General features: G+C 41.6%; 1 protein-coding gene across 1 annotated transcript; it reads left to right on the plus strand.

Annotated features, from left to right (window-relative positions):
• The first annotated feature begins 6,921 nt into the window (after positions 1 to 6,921).
• On the plus strand, positions 6,922 to 8,753 carry evx1 (even-skipped homeobox 1). The gene is made up of 3 exons (XM_054762881.1): positions 6,922 to 7,228; positions 7,743 to 7,978; positions 8,223 to 8,753. Exons 1-3 carry the CDS (start codon positions 6,922 to 6,924, stop codon positions 8,751 to 8,753), a joined length of 1,074 nt encoding a protein of 357 aa, XP_054618856.1.
• Positions 8,754 to 10,241: the final 1,488 nt, after the last annotated feature.

Here is a 10,241-nt window from a genome sequence, read left to right on the forward strand (position 1 = left end):
AGCACGCCGTCCAACATTGAGGCTTCTGGCTCTTTTTGAAAAAGCCCAGAGACTGAAAAAAAGAGCGATACTGGTTCCCAAAGCGTAAAGCGGTGACGCGCCACAGAGCTGCAAAACCGCGCTGTCATTGGTCGGCACGGAGACACGTGACTGGGTATGCAAAGGCGGGGCGGTAAACAGCCACACTAGAAATAATTAAATGGCGACAATGCGGAGAAGTAAGGTGACTGTGTAGCCATCGCCGAGCTTCTTTTGTGCTTTTGTACCTATAATACAGGGGTAGCCAAAGTGCGACAAGGGGGCCTTAAGTGAACAGTGACTTTTTATTGGCCACATTATTAAAATAATAACACAGCAAAAAATTATAATGTAAAGAGAAAAGCTAAACAGTTGCTCCCATTACAAATCTTTTTCTCCCCCCCCCCCCTTTTTTTTTTTTTTTTTTTTTTTTTTTTTACAAAATTAACCAATATATAAAAATATCCTAGAATCCTTTGATTTTTCAGAATGCACCACTCGTTGGAACATGCTTGGACACCCCTGCTACAGCTACTGCATCATATCGAGGATATTCATCCACATAACACCCATAAAGTCAATGTTTTAGTTGGGATTGTGCTTCAAAACACACAGGCTTATATTATTGTAGCCATGTTGGATTACACTGTTATTTCCATGTATTCCCTTGCATGTCACTATAAAAAATATGATTAAATTTGCTCATTTGCCTTTATGCGTTGGTGCACATTCAATTAACATGGACGACTGACTGATGCATAACGCTTTCAGACATGAAAACTGGAGGCAATTCGTGTTTTAGGAGGACTATTGTGACCCAAGGCAGGTTTTACACTAAGCAAAGAGAGGGAGAAGAGGAGGTGGACGCGGCTGGAGGCCAAGGTCAAGTTGAAAGTTGCTGTCTCGCCGTCCAGGCTGAGGGCCATTCAAGCTTTGAAGGGACCGTCTGAGCTCGTTGAAAAGAGCGGAAGAAGGGTGAGAATTCCTGTCCCAATGAAAGCTATTGGAGGACATTAACTTTTACTGTCATTTTGTTTTCTCCACCAGCCAGCACATTCTCACCAAATACAGCCTAAACGTTTCAGTGTCGCTTGGGCGGTGCGCACTTTTCTATACTCTGGATTGGAAAGACGCAAGATTTTTTGGAGGTGGTTTTGTCAAATACGTGTGAAAACGCTGGGAAGTTTGGAAAGAAGGGAAGGGGTAAAACGCGTCGTTTGAATGTGTGTGTCTGGTCTGTTTACGACCAATGCCTCTTCGTCTATGTTAGTTTTGGAGCTTTCAGTGAACTTGTTTGACTTTCAAAATCTAACATTAACTTTTTGCATTGTTTTCTAAATTGTATCTCAACCTTTAAATGTGAAATATTACAATGCCAAGTACACGGAGGATGAGGTTGGTCTGTTTTTTTAAATAACAAATATGTGTCCTGATCTTCCGTTCCTGCAAGAATAGAATTGAAAACTACACTGACACAAATCACGGGGAAATATTCCCAAATAAAACATGTCGTACTACTACTACTACTACTACTACTACTTTTAAGACGTCGCACATGCATTCAGTGTCAGACGTTGTTCATTCCAATGTCTTAACGTTTGTTTTCCTCTAAAAAAAAAAAAAAAAAAACCTTCTAAATCACAAAATGAGTTCACTTGACTTTTTATTATTATTATTATTATTATTTTTATCTTGGGGGGCTTTTGCAATTGTTTTGAGAAAATATTTCCTATTACAAATTGATTTAATACGTTTTTTTATTGGGCTAACGTTTGTGTAAAGGTGACTGAGCAAAATAGCTATTCGTTTTTCATTGAATTCATATGCACTTTCTTTCAATTAATCCGCCATGCTTAATTTGGCAACATCGGCTGACATGAACGCTTGCGAATGCATGTCATAGACTGGACGGGTCTTGGCGGTACCAGGAGATTCGAGGAAATGAAAATCAACTTATGAGGGTGGGAGGAACTGCAAGGCCTAACTTGCTGCTGACTGTAACATTTTTTTCCGGATTTTTCAAGCTAATCAAGCTTAAGAGCAAACACAGCAGCATATCACATGACGTATTTTGCAATCAATAAGCATTATGTGCTGCAGCAATGTTTTTAAATGCTGTTGTTCAAGACCTGTACAGTCACAACAATGCGTCCTACAGCAGGGTGCACATGTGGCAAGTCCAGACACAAGGCACCCCATAATACGATGAGCACACGTTTACAGCAAAGACACACACACATGCCTAGAATGGGTGCAGGTATATACTACTGATTTGATTACGGGTCTCCATTCATCTACACGGGACGGCACTAGGAACTGTGCATAGAAAAAACAGAAAGTAGCATTTCTTGATGACATTGCATAAAGCGATATCATACAGTCATGCCCTCAGTTTGTTTATGACCTCCGTATTGAGCGAAACCTGTCAAGAATAACACAAAAATGTGTGACAAATCAGGGCACACATATGTGCGGTATATTTTTTGGCCTGGGGGATTTTTTTGGGAGTCCAAGTTATTAAATAATAAATAAAAATACAATTAAAAAAACACCTACCATGTGGATACACGCTGCGAAGATTACTTGGAAATAATGTCCATGACGTGTGCCAGTGAATGACTGTTCTAATGCTCTGTATTTTTAGACTTGTGTAGCACAAACCTGGCCTTGTACCCACCTAAGCTAAGACAGTGCAACGAAATAGCTATGTTAAAGTCAAATATGAAAAACCTTGAGTACAGTTCTAGTCTAAATACGTGGTTGCCGAGGCCAGAGATACTGCAATGTAGGAAATGGGTGTGTATGTTTTAAACTGCATCGTGCTGGCACTGTGTATTAAGATTAAGACTATAGATCACAATATGAAAATATTAGTTGAAGTCAGAGCTATTTCCCTTTGTAGCGTTAACGTCAACGTTAACTTTAAACTATACAGTATTATCCTAAAATACATTTTGGATAGTATTCTAATCTAAAGATACAGAACAGGCCCAAAGAATGAACAAAAGGATTAAATTTCGAGCCAATTTGAGGCTTGAGCGCGTTTAGATTAGTTTATGTTTAAAGACCAAGGAGAAAAATGTTACTGGTTAATCCTGGAGACTTTTATTAAGGGATCGGCGTGCAGCCTGTTCCCATTGCATGCATCTGTTTTTTTTACAGTAAAAAAAAAGAAAAAGAAAAAGAAAAAGAAATATTCGCAAATGCAACGCAGAAAGTAGGCCTTAAATGCCCAACGTTTTACTAAAAGAAAAAGATGTTTAAACATTTGTGAAATGTGTATTTATTAAAATATACTATAAATATACTAAGTTTCAGTTGACTATGTGTGTTCATACAAATGCTACTCATTTCTTTGTTGCTTACTGATTTATGGAGATATTTTTCAACTATCACATCTCACTACCTTTAAAAAATAAACCATTTTGTGAAGAGCGTTTTGTATGTTATTCTCTTCTTCGATTAGGGAACCAGACTGACTATTTGTTCCATGCTAACACACTGACTTTTATCAAGACTGCTTAAAAGTGCTGAAACATGGAGTATTCCTATGTATTCTTAATACAAACTGCCATATAAAACAAGCAGAGGATACAGTAGGTCTGCTGGGGCAACGAATGGCGGCGAGGCTCTAAAATCAGAAACACGTTTGCAACCAGAGGGACTTGTAAATATCACCTTTCTCAAAAGATGCCAGTCGGAAGAAGCTGGCCTCTTGTGAAACGGTGGGGCTTTGCACCTGGTGTGTTACCCCTGCTACTACATAACTGATGTTGTGCCCAGTATAGCCTATGAGCCCCCCCCGTCCTTTTTTAATGGGGGTAAATGTTGGAGGCCTACCAACGGCACAGTGGTTACAGTATGCCGCTGCAGGGACGAGATGCCCCAAAGGTTTCCAGCTGTTACGACAAGGACGAGTTTGGTTCCAAGTTCAGCGAGTTAACCCTATACCAGAGCTGCGTCATCCTGTTTCAAGGCCAAACTGAAGCAAGAGAGACGGGAGGGGCCACTATCATTTTATTTCCTTCCAGTTTCAGAAGTGTCTCTGAAAGGCACAGCTCCTCCTCGGTAAAAAGACAAAAATGCAACATGTGCGCAATCCTACTGCGCACAGAATAACTGTGGATTGGATTACACACTGCGCAGACTCCAATGTCAAGTTCAAGTTTGGCTGGCTAATAAAAGTGAGGGGGTGCATTAGCCAGCCACCCCCCTCGCTTGAGTTGCCTCCTCAATCAAGAAGCTACGAGTACAGTGCTCCTCTGCCATGAAGAATGTCTAAACATGCAAAGCAAAGTCTCCAAACCCCTTCCGTTCTCCTATCCACTATCTAAAACACACGCAATATAAGTGACACTACTGTAAAGCAGCAAGGTCATGATGGTTACGCAAGACCATCTGAAGGTGTTATCTCTGAAGGATCACAAGATCCCATCTGCCCTCTCGGCCAAGAACCATTGCATAAGCTCAAGATAACAAAATAGAAATTTAACCATATTTGAAAGTGGTAATAACCTCTGACTGATAATCAAATATAGAATACAAAATAGTAGAAGACAATACAAGAGCTGTGTCAAAAATACAACCTTTAGAAAGATATACGTTTCAAACATGGTCGACAAGTTACACCTAGGAATATCACTTTTACTCTTCAACAAGTCAACATATCTGAAAAGGATGTAGGAAGAAGCAGCTCGTATTGAATTGATTGTAGTTTGTATAGCGGTGTTTAACATTTTGATGATCTTATATAGGGCCACCAAAATATCGACATGCAGGTAGGATGCAGTGCAGCTATCGTTATAAACTTTGCATCAAAACTGGCGATTATATATAAAAGGCAGCATTTTTGATGTGAGTCGCTGTATGGAAGAAGAGAAGAGGAAACTCACAAAGCTACTGTATACACAAAAAACACTAATTGGTGGCCAACAAGTTGTCATATGAAAACTATTTGCAAAAGTGAAAAACACATCACAATAGAACACTTTCTTTGCCACTACTGTCAGGGTGAATGAGAATCCATCTTCAGTTTCTAACATTCAGAGAAGTCTGTTTGAATATAAAAACAATTCAGTTGTATGAAAATATGCTCAGTTTCCAATATTCAAACAAGTCTGTTAGAATACAGTATAAGAAACTGAACATCTATTCAATAAGAAGACAAACTGCTACTGCTACAAACTACTGAGAATCCAGCAGCAGGAAGAGAGCAAAAAAAAGCAGAGGTGTCCTCTTTTTTCCCCTTCTTCATCCTTTCCAGGCCGGATGAAAGAGTTGGGGGAGAAAGCCAAAGGAATTTCCCTGGCTTCTCAGCAGGCTGGCTGGCAGAGGGGGGAGGGGAGGGCTGAAAAGAGAGGTTTTTACCTGCATTGAACAGGCGAGGGCGCACAAAGACAGCAGAGGATGCTGCAGTTTGAACCTCCCGTCTTCCCTCTATGCATACACGCATGTAGCCGCAATGCAAATCTCTTTCTGCCCTGCAGCTGCAGATGACCAATCAGGTGGACCCAAGTAGGAAGTGGTTGGAAAACTGCATGAATGGCATCTGCTGTCATGGAACATTTTACATTTTAGAATGGGTTTGGTGCTTTTTGTTATGTCAGCTGCCCTGAAGCTACATGTCACTAATTACAGTATACAGCAACCTGGAGAAAGTATTTAGTAGTGACACCATAATAACTACATCAGGGGTGTCAAAACTGTGGCCCGGCTCATTTGATTATTAGCCGGAGGCACATTATCGAAATAAAATTGAAAAAACAGCAAAAATGGGAAACATACAACAAAATGTAAAGAAAAAAAGCGGAAATGTTGATCCTACTGATACTACTACTACTACGACCACTAATACTGATAACGTCTTTTTAGGCTTTTTACATTTTTTAAAATAAAAATCCACAATCAAATCAACATGCCGCCAGCCCCTCACACCATTGAGCTAGATGCTTAGAATTAAATCATATAATTCAGACTAAAAATGTGCATAAACAACACTACACTGTTATGCACTGATGCTATAATTACTGCTCTTTAAGAGTACAAGCATGGTACATGCAAGCGTTTTACTTTTACAAACATAACAAGACATGCATGTGGCCATATATTTGAAGAGGTCAATTTGTTGTTTAAGTGTGCAAAGTGAAAAGCACCACTTTATGCATTGACATAAGAAAACTTGAAAAGCAGGACTCTTTCTGCTGGGGTGCTTTTCCTCCCCAGGCTCTTAACGTTTAAAGACTTCAACGTCAAAGCGTCTCTTATCTAAAGTGACCTCAAGACTTGACCTTTAAGGACTTTACTTGACTCCACTTAAGGTAGTAAGGGAGGGTGTGAGGGGGATAGCACACACAGATGAGAAAGAAGTGCGGGTTTAGTTAGGGTGCAAATAAGTCACTTACAATTGTTCAATTAATAGCAAACAAATATGATAATGCAACATTGCTAAAAAATGAAATAATCGCTGTTATTTTAAAACAAATTCTTTGTTATAGACCTCCATTGCGTCTTCGGTTTACATGCAACCAATCAATGCGTGACGTCATAGAGGGACATCCTCCAGACTGGCCTATTAAGACTGACAGCTCGAGAGAGAGAGAGAGAGAGAGAGAGAGAGCGAGAGAGAGAGAGAGAGAGAGAGAGAGAGAGAGAGACAGAGAGAGAGAGAGAGAGAGAGAGAAAGAGAGAGAGTGGGTAAATGGTGAACCCTCCCAGTGCTCCCTCTCCACACTCTTCTCTCGGGGTCAGACTGGATTGCATCCCCTCTTTTTCCACAAATCTCTCCTCCTCTTCCAGGCTCAACCCCGCCATCACACTAGCCCCCACAACCCTAAAAACTGTTACCGTGCACCTCTGTGGACGACTTACACTTTACCAGCGACGCATTTTTTGGGTTTACTCGGCATGGAGAGCAGAGAGGAGATGCTGATGCAGACGCGCAAGAGCACCTCGGCTTTGGCTGAGGGCAGCCCGGGCAGAGGGTCGCAAGGGAAGCCGGACCAAAGGAGCTGTCTGAGTCCCTTCCCAAACGCGAGGACGGATGCGGTGATAGAGGAAATCGCCCGGAGGAGTATGTGCACGGATATGGGAGACAGGCACCGGAGGGATCCCCCCCTCAAAGACGCCAGCAGCTCGGACACAGAGTCTGACTTCTACGAGGAAATAGACGTGAGCTGCACGCCTGAAAGCATGGACTACCCTTCAGCTAAAGGTACAGACGCGTTAGAGTTGTTTGGATCACGATATTGACAGAATGTAAACAGTTAAAACTGTGCAATGAGACAATTGCAAAATGTGATCTAATGCATCATAAAAATAGCTGCAATGTGCTGCACTGTTCTGCCAATTCGCCGGTAAGACTGCAGAAATAATTGGTTAATATCACTATATTTTCACAATTTTTGGATTATCTGACGTCTGGATGCAAACATCTCAACAGCTGTCACAAGTGATATTCACATTCATATATTTTATGTCCGATTCAATTGGAAATTAATGTATTTATCAGGAAGCCATCTAAAATATCAAAATTCAATATGTATTTTGTGCCTTACACGTTTTAATAATAATGCAATTTTAAGGTTTCTAAGATTAAACAGAAAGACACGACTCCATGAGACATTTTAATATTGATAATGACAAAAATGAAGACACCTTTTGACTACATTGACGAAATAAAACGCTTTGTGTTTACGTGATATTTTATTCTCTATTTTGCTCTATAGGTCGCAATGGAGATTCACCTGGTCTCCCGAGTGACTCTGGTTCGGACCCAGGTAAGGCCGTGCCAGGCCAAGGCTCTCTGTCCTACTCCGCGGATCAGATTCGGCGGTACCGGACCGCTTTTACCCGGGAGCAAATCGCACGGCTGGAGAAGGAATTTTACCGGGAGAACTACGTGTCCAGGCCGCGGAGGTGCGAGCTGGCGGCAGCCTTGAATCTACCGGAGACGACCATTAAGGTGTGAGGAACCGGAGAAGAGGGCCTCGGGCAGTTTATTTGTACATATTTTATTTGGGAACTGGGTTTTAAAAAATACGACAAAAATATATTCAACTGAGTGGGTTGAGTCTGGATCATCAAATGTTTAAAATAGGAATTCATGAAAAAGTCACAACAATTGAAACCTCATTTAACACAGTCCCAGGTGAAGTGAGTTTATTATATTGTGGTTAATATTTGACCCTCTCTGTCTCGGGCTCCAGGTGTGGTTCCAGAACCGCAGGATGAAGGACAAGCGCCAACGTCTGGCCATGACGTGGCCCCACCCCGCTGACCCAGCCTTCTACACATACATGATGAGCCATGCTGCGGCCACAGGGAACCTGCCCTACCCCTTCCCATCTCACCTGCCGCTGCCCTACTACTCCCACCTGGGAGTGGGAGCTGGCTCCACTCCGACCCCTGCATCTCCTTTCCCCAACCCTCTGCGCTCCCTAGACAGTTTCCGGATGCTGTCTCACCCCTACCAGAGGCCAGAACTGCTATGCGCCTTCAGGCACCCGTCCTTGTACCAGAGTCCGGCACATGGGCTCGGTCCAGGAGGAAGTCCGTGCACTTGCTTGGCCTGTCACTCAGCTCCATCCAACGGTCTCTCATCCAGGGCCCCGGCCTCGGACTTCACCTGCACCCCAAGCAGCAGGACTGATGCTTTTGTCACTTTCACGCCTTCCGTGCTCAGCAAATCTTCTCCCGTGACAGTGGACCAGAGGGAGGAGGTGCCTCTGACCAGATAAAATCTAAACTAATCTAAATCCATGATGAGCATGAAGAATGAGGAGGTCTTCAGGTTCTCAAGCTGGGACATTAGCACAATGATTACATAATTATAACGTCACATTTATTAAATAATAATAATTTAAAAATCAGATTTCTAGTGGCCTACCAAAATATTTCTATCCCCAATTACGTTTTTTTTGTAGGTTATTCAGTCTCCACACGCCAACCCCCCCAGTGTTAGTTATATGAGAATGATGCTCCCACAGTCTCATTCCAACAAGAAGGATTTGTTAACCGAGCTGGAGCCGTCTCATTATAGGCGGATCTCCACATATGAAATTACAGCGTGATGTATATGTAGGAGCTGGTGAATTCTGAGTGTGGAATTAATGATGAAGCCAGCAAGCGGATGGTTGCTGCCACAAGGTAACAAGGCGCCAGGGGAGCGGATTACAAAAGAGAATGCAGGGAGGAAGACAAAAAGATAGAGAGAGGACAATCAAATATTAAAAAAATAAGAATATTGATATTTGGTGGTTTCTCCCTCAACTTTACAAGAGCACACGAATGATCTTGTTGCACCACTTTAATGTATATTTATGTCTTTGTATTTGCTTTTATGTTATCAGGATGGGGTCTAATTTGCAATAAACTCATAAAAGTGAGGCAAAAAAGTTTTTTCTTTTTTAAAGATTGTTTTTCTCAGGTGTAATATTGTTGGCTCAGCTATTAGAGCTCCCTCTTCCAATAATAACACTAATTTTCTTCTCAAGTGGTCGATGTCAGGAGCAGAATGCACCCTCATATCATCTGATGGGGGCCGCTAGATTGACCGTGACAGTTAAGTGGTCCCAGGGCTCCGTTAACGCCACTCATATTTTTTCCCCTATTGCAACACACTTAATAGACACGACGGAATGAGCTGGCTGGGAGATATTGGAGATGCAAAGAGATCGATGATGCAAGGAGGGCTCCGTCACCCATCAGCGGCATCTTAAATGGAATGCATTTGTTGAGAAATATCACAAACACAAAATAACATTTACATAATGTAGCTGGATAATGACTGACGGCATATAAAAATGCACAAAACACAAAAATTGTCCAATCTTTTCTTTAAACATCCTCATTTTTCGCAGGTTTTTAAAATGGCATGGGCGCATTTCCATGTTTTGTTTATTCACAAACATATACACTTCACACTTTCACAAAAGACAACGAGAATGTTAGTCTTAACTACAAATAATAAATATAGGCAGCGTCCATCAAAACTGAGCATTCCAATCAAAAATTCTTCCGGCTGCAAAGCTTTAGAACAAGGCTCTTCAAACACAATGAAGAGGGCCACAGTTTCACAAATGTAAGGGTCCGGGGTGGGACATGCACTGTCCGAATATGCTCACATAACTTGAGTAACCACATTTTGAATGTTTTTTTTTTTTTTTAAATATGACTTTCAAACATAGCATTGCATAAGCATTGAACTTTGTGTTTTAAGTTGTTTT

Source organism: Dunckerocampus dactyliophorus, chromosome 20, assembly GCF_027744805.1.
Source record: "Dunckerocampus dactyliophorus isolate RoL2022-P2 chromosome 20, RoL_Ddac_1.1, whole genome shotgun sequence".
NCBI classification, from domain to species: domain Eukaryota; kingdom Metazoa; phylum Chordata; class Actinopteri; order Syngnathiformes; family Syngnathidae; genus Dunckerocampus; species Dunckerocampus dactyliophorus.

Excerpts from the sequence above, each read along its gene's own strand:
- evx1 (XM_054762881.1), top strand. The coding sequence starts at position 6,922 with ATGGAGAGCAGAGAGGAGATGCTGATGCAGACGCGCAAGAGCACCTCG. Across the intron at positions 7,229-7,742 it reads GGACTACCCTTCAGCTAAAG|GTCGCAATGGAGATTCACCT; the intron begins GTACAGACGCGT and ends TTTGCTCTATAG. Across the intron at positions 7,979-8,222 it reads TACCGGAGACGACCATTAAG|GTGTGGTTCCAGAACCGCAG; the intron begins GTGTGAGGAACC and ends CTCGGGCTCCAG.